This window comes from Balaenoptera borealis (assembly GCF_965194805.1).
Source record: "Balaenoptera borealis genome assembly, chromosome: 7".
Lineage (NCBI taxonomy): Eukaryota > Metazoa > Chordata > Mammalia > Artiodactyla > Balaenopteridae > Balaenoptera > Balaenoptera borealis.
The window spans coordinates 13,661,455-13,674,149 of NC_138864.1; the positions used below are offsets into that span (position 1 = coordinate 13,661,455).

Genomic DNA, 12,695 nt, shown 5'->3' on the forward strand with positions numbered 1-12,695 from the left:
AACGAAGGGTTTTCGTGCCCCGGATGCAGAAAGGAGCAGCCGGAAGCACGGGCGAGGGGGCGGGGCAGAGTGCTGCGCGTGCGCTTGAGGTCGGTCCCCGCCCCCCGGGCTTTCGTAGGCCGGCCGGCTCGCTGCTCGTAAGTCCTTAGCCTTCCCCTGCTGTCCTTCTCTCTGCGAGGGCCTGTCCTTTTCTCCCTGGCCGTCCTGAGTTCTCCCAGGGTCCCCTCGCTTCCTCCCGGTCCGTTCTGAGTCCTGTAGGGTCGCCTGTGTCCCCCGGCGCTGTCCTCCCTCCGAACGGTGAGACCCAGAGTCCCACCCACACGCCAGGGCTTTGTAAACCCCACACGAGGGACTTTGATTTATGGGCGAACTGCTGTCCCTGGAAAGTGTTTTGCGAATCATATCTCCTTTCTGAGTGAAGGGCAGGGACCTGCCGGGAAGTGAAGGCATGCCTCTCATTTTCAGATGATTGAGTTCTCTCTTGCCATTCCCACGCCTTCCTCCTGCCTGCCTGGGAGCAAGTCCCTGGTCACACAGGTCCCTTCAGCACAAGCCCGCAGGGGTGAGGGCTCCTGGGCCTGCCCACCACCTGGGAAACCAGATGTCTAACCACTGTTTTGGGAGCCAAACTGCTGACCTCACAGAGTAGCAGAGCCACTTCACCTCAAAAGGGGCAGAAATTCATCTCCAAACTGAGGGAGCAGCTTGGCTTACCGTGACTTGGAAAACCTCATTTTGCTTGAGATGTTGGAATAATGCTTTTTCAATGGATGGGGATGAATGAGGCTCAGTTCCCTAAGGGTAGTACATCTTTCATGCTTCTTGTTTGTTAAATGGTTTGTTATCCGAAAGCATCTTGCAGGACAGAGGTGAAAGGACCTTGGTGTTTGGAAGTTGGCAGAAAGGTTACACAACTATCATGCTACAAGCAGCCAGATCTGAAATGATGGGAAAGAGATGGTAATAGTTGAAAAACCAACAGCATCACTCTAAACATTACCCTAAATCAGGGTGTCTCAACCTTGTCACTGTTGCTGTTTCGGATTGGATAATTCTTTGTTGTTGGCGGCTGTCCGTGCATTGCAGGCAACATCTCAGGCCTTTTACCCACTAGATGCTGGTGGCACCCCACCGACCATTTGGCAACCAAAAATGTCTCTGGTGGGACTTCCCTGGCCGTGCAGTGGTTAAGACTCTGAGCTTCCACTGCAGGGGGCACGGGTTCGATCCCTGGTCGGGAACTAAGATCCTGCATCCGTGTGGCCAAAAATAAACAAACAAACAAATAAATAAAAATAAAAATACAAAAATGTCTCTGGACGTTGCCAAATGCACCCTGGGGAGCAGTGGCTTAGAGAACCATTGCTCTAAATATTCCTGTGGCTGAAGGAAGTTCCCGCCACCTGCTTTCACTCAGCACCTTCCTCACCGGCCCTCTTCCCTGGCTATTTCCAAGTGCAGAGGGTGGAGAGAGCTTTCCCACATCCCCTCCAGTTTGGTACTAAACGTTAAGAACAGACTTTAGCCAACGCCAGGCCAGTGTCACGGGATGGTGGAGAGCTGTTAGTGCAGCCCCATCCTGACTGCGCTGACATAGTTGACCTCTAGGGGGCGGTTGAGAGCCATTTCTGAAGACAGTTCTCAAAGTCCCTTTTCCTTTGCCACTAAAAGTCGTACAAAAGGAGGAATCAGGAGGACAGTGTTGGGTTGGAATAGATTTAAATGTATTCACGTGACACATAATAGTAATTGTCTTGAAGTTCCCCTTACACCAAGCACTTTTCCATATGCGTCCTCATTTAATCCTCACAAAAACAGAGGAAAATATTATTACCACCTTACAGACATAGAAACTGAGATTCAGGTTAAGGAAATTGCTCCTGAGAGGCACACGTCAACACCAAAACACGTAACAAACTTTCACAGCTCTAGCAGCGCTCTCCCTCCTCTCTGGCCTTGCTTGTCCTCCATCACCCCAGAAAGCCTCGCTTGGCCTATGTGGTTACCAACTCCCCAAGCTCATCCATCTTACTGAGTAGCAAGGCCCACCTTCCACTCCAACACCCCAGCTGTCACCCAACTTGGATTCAGTCCCAGCACTTCCACAAACCACAAAACCACAAAAGTGAACAAGCCATTAACTCCTCTGAGTCTCTTTCTCTCTTTCATCTGTAAAACTGGAAAAATACCCTTTCCGTAAGCATGTTGCTGGGAATGATAAGACATTATGTTCCAAACCCTAGTCATAGTAGATGTTTAACAACAGTGATGATTACGTGTATTGTTATCATTCATGACAAAAAGGAGGAGAGGTCATGGTGGGTTACAGGTGTCCTGCTGGCTGTGGGAAGTGGAGATTTGATGGTAGGCTGAAATCTGAGGAAGGTCTATAGATTGCAGATTAGTATTGTATCTGTTTTAATTTCTTGATTTTGCTCATGGTGTTGTGGTTATGTAAGTGAATTCTTTGTGTTTAGGAAATACACCCAAGTACTCAGGGGTAAAAGGACATCCTGTCTGAAACATGCTCTTAAAGGGTTCAGATCTATAATACATATGGAGGGTAAAGCAAATGTGGTAAATTTAAAGAGTCAGGACGAAGGGTATCCAGGAGTTTCCCTGTACTGTTCTTGCAGCTGTCCTGTAAGTCTGCAATTATGGGGATAGAAAAGATTGTAGGGCAGGGCGCTGACATCATGCATGCAGCACCCACACTTGTGGGGATGGCACATTTCTCTCGAGTCCTGGCCCCCCTCGTTTGCTGGGCCCTGCAGACAGAACTGGTACAAGGCTGCCCATGACAAATGGCTGAGGCTCTCTAAGTTCACCCCCACTGGGCAAGGCAGGCAGCCACCCACCTTCGAGGCTTTGCTCAGCTCCCAGAAGGCGCTCGATGTAGCTGCACAGTGGAACCCTCTAGGGAGCTGGATAAAAGCTGGCTGAGGGGCATACTCCAGGAGGCCCAGCCCTGGGGGGAAACCAGCCATTCAGTGGCCTCGGTCCCCGTACCCCCTTGTCCGGCCAGTCAAGGCCAGGGCAGCAGGGCTGTTTTCACTCTAAGCCTAACACCAGCCTCCGCAGCCTACCCAGGAAAGGGGCCCTGAAAGGGGCCACCAAGTGGTCAGGCCTCCAAAGGAGTTCAGAGCATGTCACCTTAAATGTGTTGCTTTGACATACTGATTATTTTGAACCAACCCTCATTTTCCTTAGTCACTTCTCCGCAGTTTACTCTCCCGACCCCCAACCCCGCTGTCCTGTCAATTCTTCACAAATTTATTGTTTTTTTTATAAAAGTATAAAAGCTTTTTCTCTGGTCACTTCTTTGGATCTTCATTCTCTCGTGAAGGCGCCTCTGTACAGGTAAAAATTTAAGTAAAACCTGTATGCTTTTCTCCTGTTAATGTCAGTTTAGTTCCTAGGCCCAGCTGGAGAGCCAAAGAGGGCAGAGGAGAATTATTCCTCCCCTATACCTTCTTAGTAGTTCACCAAGTCTAAGGAGCACGGACTTGATGCCATCAACCGGGGTCTACTAGCAGACCCAGCCCCCAGGAAGGCTGCTCGCTACCACCGCTGCTTACCCACGTGTCCTGTGCTCCCACTCGGTTCTCCAGGCCACAGGGAAGACAGGCACAGACATGGCTCTGCCACCAGCAGGGAGGGACCAGAAGATGACAGAGCAGGAGAGGACCGGGTATACTGTAAGATTTACCTGGAGGCACTGGGGCAGGAAGAGATCACAGCCAAGGAAGACAGGAGGCAGCTGAGAGCTCCCTGAAATAGAAGGACAGGCACCCTCAGAACTGCCTGTCCTTCAGGAGCTTCCCAGGAGCTGTATTTGTACCACCAGGAACCCCTCCCCTGCTCCGGATCTAGGGATGGATGTGTAGCCCACTCTGGATACATGGTCACTTAGGAAGGTGACTTGATCTGAGGCACCCTTACTCCTGTGGTGCTGCCCTGCACAGAAGGTGGGAGAAAGTCTGCAGAATAGGAAGGGGGTAAGTGGGGCAGGCAGAGGCCCTGGGAGAGGGGCAGAGCCGGCCACCATGAAAGAGGAGTCTGGGCCTCACAGCAGCCTGGTCCCCAGGACCTCTGAGAGCAGAAAGCAGGATGGGAGTCATCGTAAAGGAAAAGTCACGACTAAGAATCTGAAAGTGCAAGCGACAGAGTCCCCCCCCCCCCAGCCCATTCCAGCCCCACAATCCCTGTTCCCACATGCGTGCCAGGAAGTCTGAGCCAATCAACATAGTCCCATCCCTATTGCCTCAGAGATTGGTCTACAGATGGGCACCTGACCCACGTCTCAGCCAATCAATGCAGACCTTCTCCCCACAGTGGCAGAGTAGGCCATCCAATTAGAGCAAAGCCCAGGACTTTGTGTTTGACACTTGGGAGAAGCAATGGGATTTGCCCAGATTAAAAAGGTGAGCGAACCCCAAACAGTATCGGTACAAACTTCTGCTTAAACATAGAAGATGAAATACATATGTTTATATGAACTCCACTAGAATGACACAAAGAGGGCAGGAGGAGAACGGCAAAAAGTAAGAGGCTAACCAGGGTAGGCAGGTTTAAATTGGGGCGAGGCGGGGTGATGGGGGCTTAGCAGAGTGAGGGGCTGAAGCACAAGGTCCCAGAGCTGCAGGGGTCGGGGGGGGAGGAAGCAAGGGGAGCCCTGAAGAGGCTCCCTCCCTCCTGCACCACAGATACTTCCGCCAGGAATGTACCATCCTCTGCCTCACCCCAGGGAGGAAGATGCAGGACTTTCCTATGGAGACTTGAATGTTCAGAGATTCTGCCACTTTGAGGCCCCCATAAGATCACCTATTGTTTCAGGCAGTCTCTGTTGGGTAAATGTCTCCTGTGAGGTCACTCCCAAGGCTCTGACCTGTGTGCAGTGTGGCTGCCCTTGGATCAGGTGACATTCCAGTCATCTGTGGCCAGGGAGGCCACAGGGCTGTGCAGCAGGACCTGGGACTTCTGCATGAGGACTGCCTTGGCCCCTGTCCTTGGGGGATGGTGAGCCTTTGCAGCCCAATCCTTCAACATCCCCAGTCTCAATGAACTCATTTGAAAGTGGTAAAAATAATACCAGCCCTGCCTACTGCCCCAAGACTGTCTGATCAAATGACAGAATGAATACAAAAGTACTTTGTGAATCATAAATGTTTTAATCAGTATAATTATAATGACAATTTCTCCTCCATATAAATATATTTCCTTTCTTTAGGAATAAATCTAATAAGAAATATATACGACCTATAAGAGAAAAATAATGACGCTCACCTGAAGGGCATAAAAGAAGACCTGAACAAACAGGGCAACTGGCTACATTCCTGAATGAGAAGACTTGGCATTATAAAGATGTCTGTTGTCTAAAATGGATCCCCAAATCCACAAATTCAATGCCTTTCCAATGAAATTATCAACAGCATTATTTTAGTGCAATGGGAAGAGTAGATTCTAAGATTTATATGAAAGATAAAAGCCTTATGGTAAAGAAAATTTTGTAGGAAAATAAAAGGAAGGGATCCCTTCCCACCAGATATCAAAAAACTGAAAAGTGCCAACTGAAAGAATGCAGTATCTACAGGAATGGACAGAGAGACATCCAGCTCATAGACAGAGCTGAGGCCAAGGCAGGCAGAGTACCAACAGCCACTTTTACATTCAGACAGTCCGTTGCTGACAGAGGCAGCAAAATAAAAAGAAAGAAAAGAAAGAGAGAGAGAGAAAAGGAAAGAAGGAAGGAAAGAAAGAAGGAAGGAAGGAGGAAGGAGGAAGGAAAGAAGGAAAGAAAGAAAAAGCACCCAAATGTGCCACTTCCCATCTTTGTCCCATGCACCAGAAAGGATGCCACCCAACCAAAGAGAGCTGGATGCCTGCACCTCAAGTCACCCCAAGGCATCACCTCTGGCTGGGAGCCCATTCTAGATGGCAGCTGCACCCCGGTGGCAGGGACAGAAAGCCCCACATCTGGGAACCAGGGATGCGGGGAAACCCGCCTGATGCCTCCTGGGCAGATGTGGAGGAGAGTGTGCGGTGGCCTCAGAGCAGCTCCTCACAAGTCCAGCCTCAGTTCCTGGAGCATCACGAAGTGTTCTGACAGGCTCAGGTTAGCTGTGGTCCCAGACTTGGCCTGGTGGCCTTTGAGGACACCTGCAAGGTGACCAGAGCAGAGCCGTTCCCTCACAACAGAGAAATAACAATAATGGAGCATAAACTGTGGTGCAGTTATCAATACAAATCAGTGGGGAAAAGATAGCCAACAAACGTTAGACTCCTACCTCATACTATACACAAGCAAATTCCAGAGGGGCCAAAGTGCTGAACATTTTTAAAATATTGGAAAAATATTACAAGGAAATGTGGGAGAACATTTTTCTAATTTTGGGTGGGAAATCCTTTTCTTTTTTTAAAAAATTATTTTATGTATTTATTTATTTTTGGCTGCGTTGGGTCTTCGTTGCTGCGCGCGGGCTTTCTCTAGTTGCGGCGAGCGGGGGCTACTCTTCGTTGCGGTGCGCGGGCTTCTCATTGCGGTGACTTCTCTTGTTGCGGAGCACGGGCTGTAGGCACGCGGCCTTCAGTAGTTTGGCGTGCGGGCTCAGTAGTTATGGCTCACGGGCTTAGTTGCTCCGTGGCCTGTGGGATCCTCCAGGACTAGGGCTCGAACCCGTGTCCCCTGCATTGGCAGGCGGACTCCCAACCACTGTGCCACCAGGGAAGCCCCCAGAAATGCTTTTCTTAACAAGACACGAGCTTCAAAAAAAGAAAGCAAGACAAATTCATAAAAAAGAAATACTTCTGTGTGTTAAAAGACACCATTGATCAAGCCATATGTTTAGCAATAGGTAATACAGCATATTCAACAAGAAAAGGATTAATAGATATTATGGATGGAATATAAAAATAGTTTATACAAATTGAAAAGTAGAAGACAATTCAATAACAAAACAGTTAAGTAATATAAACAAATCATCCTTAGGAAAAGGAATACAAATAACCATAAACATATGAAAAGGTGTCCAGCACTTTGCAATTCAAATGACAATGAGATGACAGATAAGCAAAAGTTATAAAGATTCATCATCTCAAGGACTGCCCAGCATGGTGTCAAACTCCTAATGACACTGGAAGGATTAATTGGTGAAGCCATTTGAAGGGGCCAATGTAGTCCTGTCTGCACAATCATAAAATGTGCCCAGCATTGGACCTAGCAATTCAGCCTCTAGGAAGCATCCAGAAGAAACACATGCATGTGTTGACCCTGGTAAAAGGCCAAGATTTATAACAGGGGAAAACGGAAACTGCCCAGATGACCATCAATACGAAATTGGTTTAAAAATATTTCAGCGTATCCATTTGGAGAGGTCTCACTGGCCACTCCTTCTTTCTCCCTCTGCTGGATCCCAGCAGAGCTCATATTTCCAGATGGTAGTCAGGGAAGGCAGTGACCAAAGCCTGAGGGTGGCCTGGGCACGAGTGGCAATGCCATTGGCTAAGCCACCTGCTCCCTCTCCTCTGGTTCCCAGACTCAAGGGGGCCTCTCCTCCTTAGGACATGAATTTGGAAGACCCTGTGACCCTGCCCGGGGAACTGGAAGTGGCAAAGTGGCAAAGCCTGCGGTGATAAGGCGATTGGGCTGTCGCTATGGTGATGGGGATGGAGGCCTTTTGCCATCAGCCCCAGTTTTCTGCATGGCAGCTCTAATGACAGGATGGTCAGCCCTGCAGAGGCTGGAGGGTGTGAGCGCAGAGGCCTGTTCCTGGTTGCCATGGCAGCGTGGGCCCTTGCAGGAGCTCAGAAAGCCCTGGCAGGAGAATTCCCCACTCCACACCTGGTCAGAGCAGGAAGTGTTGGGCCGTGACTGAGCCTCAGGGAAGCAGGTTGGGGTGTGAGAAAAGAACAGTCGCCCACAGCTTAATTACTCAAAAGCTGTCCCCCAGCCACAGGAGGAAGGAGGACCTTTTCTGCTGAGTCTGTCTAGAGAATACCACGCCGTCACAGCTCAGCACAGCCCGGAGAGAAAGCTGACCAGTGCTGACCAGCTCTGGAGCCCGGCAATGGCCCTGCCTCGACCATACCTGGCCTGACAAGGCCTCAGTGGGGAAGGGTCCCAACTGGGACCCAGAAGAGAAGGCTGGCAGGCTTGCTGGAGAACAATGAAAAGGAGGAAACTCTGTGATTGAACCTCAAGCCAGAAGCCAGCCAGAAGGTGGACCATATTCTACCAGACACTCGGGCCGGCCGTGACCCTTGGTTGGGAGAAGCCTGGGGAAATTTCTGCCTTGGAAGCCCGTTGGGGGACACTGAGGGGTTCCAGCTCCCCCGGGCGGGCTGCGGTACAAATGCTGGATGACAGAGCCAGGATGGAGATCGCCAAGAAGGAAAAGGTAGCTCTCTGCTGCATTCGGTTTTCTAGAAGTGCTTCTTACTCGTTCCTGTATTCAGTGGTTTGTTTAACTTGACCAAGTGTTTGTGCCTCAGTATCTGATTGTATGTGCAGGTGCTTTAGGGACGACCTGCTGGGAGTGAATTATGAGGCATTGACTTTGGTAATGATTTTATTTTATTTTTATTTTTTAACATCTTTATTGGAGTATAATTGCTTTGCAATGGTGTGTTTCTGCTTTATAGCAAAGTGAATCAGTTATACATATACATATGTTCCCATATCTCTTCCCTCTTGCATCTCCCTCCCTCCCACCCTCCCTATCCCACCCCTCTAGGTGGTCACAAAGCACCGAGCTGATCTCCCTGTGCTATGTGGCTGCTTCCCACTAGCTAGCTATTTTACGTTTGGTAGTGTATGTATGTCCATGCCACTCTCTCACTTTGTCACAGCTTACCTTTCCCCCTCCCCATACCCTCAAGTCCATTCTCCAGTAGGTCTGTGTCTTTATTCCCGTCTTGCCACTAGGTTCTTCGTGACCTTTTTTTTTTTCCCTTACATTCCATATATATGTGTTAGCATACTATATTTGTTTTTCTCTTTCTGACTTACTTCACTCTGTATGACAGTCTCTAGGTCCATCCACCTCACTACAAATAACTCAATTTCATTTCTTTTTATGGCTGAGTAATATTCCGTAGTATATATGTGCCACATCTTCTTTATCCATTCATCTGTCGATGGACACTTAGGTTGCTTCCATGTCCTGGCTAGTGTAAATAGAGCTGCAACGAACATTTTGGTACATGACTCTTTTTGAATTATGGTTTTCTCAGGGTATATGCCCAGTAGTGGGATTGCTGGGTCGTATGGTAGTTCTACTTTTAGTTTTTTAAGGAACCTCCATACTGTTCTCCATAGTGGCTGTATCCATTTACATTCCCACCAACAGTGCAAGAGGGTTCCCTTTTCTCCACACCCTCTCCAGCATTTATTGTTTGTAGATTTTTTGATGATGGCCATTCTGACCGGTGTGAGATGATATCTCATTGTAGTTTTGATGTGCATTTCTCTAATGATTAATGATGTTGAGCATTCTTTCATGTGTTTGTTGGCAATCTGTATATCTTCTTTGGAGAAATGTCTATTTAGGTCTTCTGCCCATTTTTGGATTAGGTTGTTTGTGTTTTTGATATTGAGCTGCGTGAGCTGCTTGTAAATTTTGGAGATTAATCCTTTGTCAGTTGCTTCGTTTGCAAATATTTTCTCCCATTCTGAGGGTTGTCTTTTGGTCTTGTTTATGGTTTCCTTTGCTGTGCAAAAGCTTTTAAGTTTCATTAGGTCCCATTTATTTATATTTGTTTTTATTTCCATTTCTCTAGGAGGTGGGTCAAAAAGGATCTTGCTGTGATGTATGTCATAGAGTGTTCTGCCTATGTTTTCCTCTAAGAGTTTGATGGTGTCTGGACTGACATTTAGGTCTTTAATCCATGTTGAGTTTATTTCTGTGTATGGTGTTAGGGAGTGTTCTGATTTCATTCCTTTACATGTAGCTGTCCAGTTGAGGCACTGACTTTGTTGGGCAGACCAGGTCCTCTCCCTGCTGCTCCAGACTCCGGCCCTGTGACCTGGAAGTCACAGGCTGCCAGGAGGCCCGGGAGGTGACCTCTGTTGGGTAGAGGGTCTGGGGAGTTTAGAGCCCCAGCTTGGGGGCCTGGGGCCTGGGATCTTGGTGGCAGAACCAACTGCCCAGGCATGAGGCAAGACTCAACAGACATCATGAAAGGTCTCAGGTGCCTGCGCTTCCCTGCAGGAATCTCTTCCTAAGAAGCCTCAGGGCCGTTGCTCCTGGTGAGGATTGGAGAGCAGTTACTTTTTCCAAAGCAAAGAAAAATCCAGACATCCTCTGAGCCAGCCCTGTGTGCGAGCGGAGCCAGGGCTGGTGCCAGGGCAGAGGGAAGAGCCTGCCTGCTCCCCCGAGCCGGGCGGGGCGGGGGAGGCAGAGGAGAGGGCCCATATCCAGTCCCCTTGGCATGGTTTCCTCCTCACATGTCTTTTCTTCTCCTTCTTCTGTGAAATGACGAGGTCAGCATAAACACTGGGCTCGTTCTGCTCCTGGCAGAGCTAATGATGTTGGGAGAAAAACAACCAGCCTGGGTCAGGGTGCCCGCAGCTGCAGGCAGCAGGAAGCCCGCGTCTGCTGGTTCCTGGGGCGATGGCCGGAGTTTGGATGAGAAATCCTGCGCGAGGGGGCCGTGGAGGCCAGCTGGGGAGAAGGGAGGCGGGGTCTTTGGCACAAGCAGAGAGCTGGCGTGGCGACAGTGAGAGGTGGGGCCTGTGGCTCGCCGTGGGGAGCTGGTGTGGGGAGCCCACCACGTCAGACTGGGGCTGGCCCACACCCCCTTCTCGTTTGTCCCAGGGACACAATGCTCCACGCGGTAAACCATTTCTGTTCCACACGTGCGGCGTGCTGGCCCCAGTTCAGCAGCCAGGCTGGTTCCAGATTGCTGGTGGGGGAGGGGGCGTGTTTCACTGACAGCCTTGTCGGGGCAGAGAGGAGAGGGAGGCACCGCCTCTGGCACATGCCTTAGGGGGTACCAAAACCGTCAGTCATCAAGATAAATAATATTCTAATTCAAATTCTAAAGAATCAAAATCAATGCAAAAAGTTACGACGAGCAAAATGCCAAATTTCTAAAGAAAGAGGGCCTGAGTATTACTGATTTTTTTCGCTTGTCTTAGGCCTGTGCCGGCTGCCCTTAGAGTGCCAGTTAGCAAGGTGCCAGGGCCAGACAAGGGAGGCGTGGGGCTGCGACATCCACGCTCCTCCCATCTGTCCTAGCTGCCCAGAGGACCCACCTCTTGTCTGGGGGCTGGGGGAGCAGGGCGGCGGCGCTTCAGCTTGGTTTCAGGGCCATCCTAAGGATCTGAGGTTTTGCTGCCAGGCCCACCCAGGTCCAGCCCTGCATCCCCGGAAGTGATACACCCACCCCAAGCCAGCATGTAGCCTGGAGTGGTCAGCTGGGGCTGTATCCACTGCAGGCTCCCAGGAGGAGAGCCTTCAGGTTGCTTTGGAGGGAACTGAAGTGCTGCTGGTTTTGCTCGCTCTTTTTTTTTTTTTTTAAATTAATTAATTAATTTATTTATTTTTGGCTGTGTCGGGTCTTCGCTGCTGCGCGCGGGCTTTCTCTAGTTGCAGCGAGCCGGGGGCCACTCTTCGATGCGGTGCGCGGACTTCTCATTGTGGTGGCTTCTCTTTGTTGCAGAGCATGGGCTCTAGGCACACGGGCTTCAGTAGTTGTGGCACATGGGCTCAGTAGTTGTGGCTCGCAGGCTCTAGAGCGCAGGCTCAGTAGTTGTGGCGCACGGGCTTAGTTGCTCCACAGCATGTGGGATCTTCCCGGACTAGGGCTCGAACCCGTGTCCCCTGCATTGGCAGGCGGGTGCTTAACCACTGCGCCACCAGGGTAGTCCTGGTTTTGCCCTTTCTGTTTCTCTGGTTCATCTTGCCTCTGTGACCTGTCGGATCACCTGTGGTCATCCCCCTATAATCTGCAAGAGTGTGTGGCCTCAGTACCGTTTTCAGTGGCTTCCCCGTGGGGATGGCAGCTTCTTACCTGGTTTTTCTAGAGCTCCTTGGGGGAAGCCCGCTCCTACTGATGCTGCTTCCCCTCCCCTCCAGACTGTGGCTGTGGAACCCCACCACTGAGTCATTCCCTTGGCATGGAAATCTCTCTTTTTTTCCCCATAGTTTCATCATCTGTAAATGGGTTAAAAATATCATCTTTTTCTTTAAAAAAATTTTTTTAATGAAGTATAGTTAATTTTCAGTGTTTCAGGTATACAGCAAAGTGATTCAGATACATATATCCTTTTTTAGATTCTTTTCCATTATCGGTTATTACAACATATGAAATATAGTTCCCTGTGCTATACAGTAGGTCCTTGTTGTTTATCTATTTTATATATAGCAGTGTGTATCTGTTAATCCCAAATTCCTAATTTATCCCTCCCTCCCTTTTCCCTTTGGTAACCATAAGTTTGTTTTTTATGCCTGTGAGTCTATTTCTGTTTTGTAAATAAGTTCATTTGTACCATTTTTTTTTGGATTCCACATATAAGTGATATCATAAGATATTTGTTTTTCTCTGTCTGACTTACTTCACTTAGTATGATAATCTCTAGGTCCATCCATGTTGCTGCAAATGGCATTATTTCGTTCTTTTTTGTGGCTGAGTAATATTCCAGTGTATATATGTACCATGTCTTCTTTATCCGGTCATCTGTCAGTGGACATTTA

At 49.2% G+C, this 12,695-nt stretch overlaps 1 protein-coding gene across 3 annotated transcripts in view; it reads left to right on the plus strand.

Annotated features, from left to right (window-relative positions):
• Positions 1-57: 57 nt before the first annotated feature.
• GCK (glucokinase) overlaps positions 58-12,695 on the plus strand; it is a 56,061-nt gene continuing 43,423 nt past the window's right edge. Inside the window, exons 1-2 of one of the 3 annotated variants that reach the window (XM_082399861.1) lie at positions 58-137; positions 5,231-8,396. In XM_082399861.1, coding sequence (XP_082255987.1) covers positions 8,352-8,396 — 45 coding nt within the window. In that variant the 5' untranslated portion in view covers positions 58-137; positions 5,231-8,351. Of the gene's footprint in view, positions 138-4,054; positions 8,397-12,695 lie in introns of those variants that run through there. The other 2 variants (XM_082399862.1, XM_082399863.1) reach the window with 2 other exon arrangements.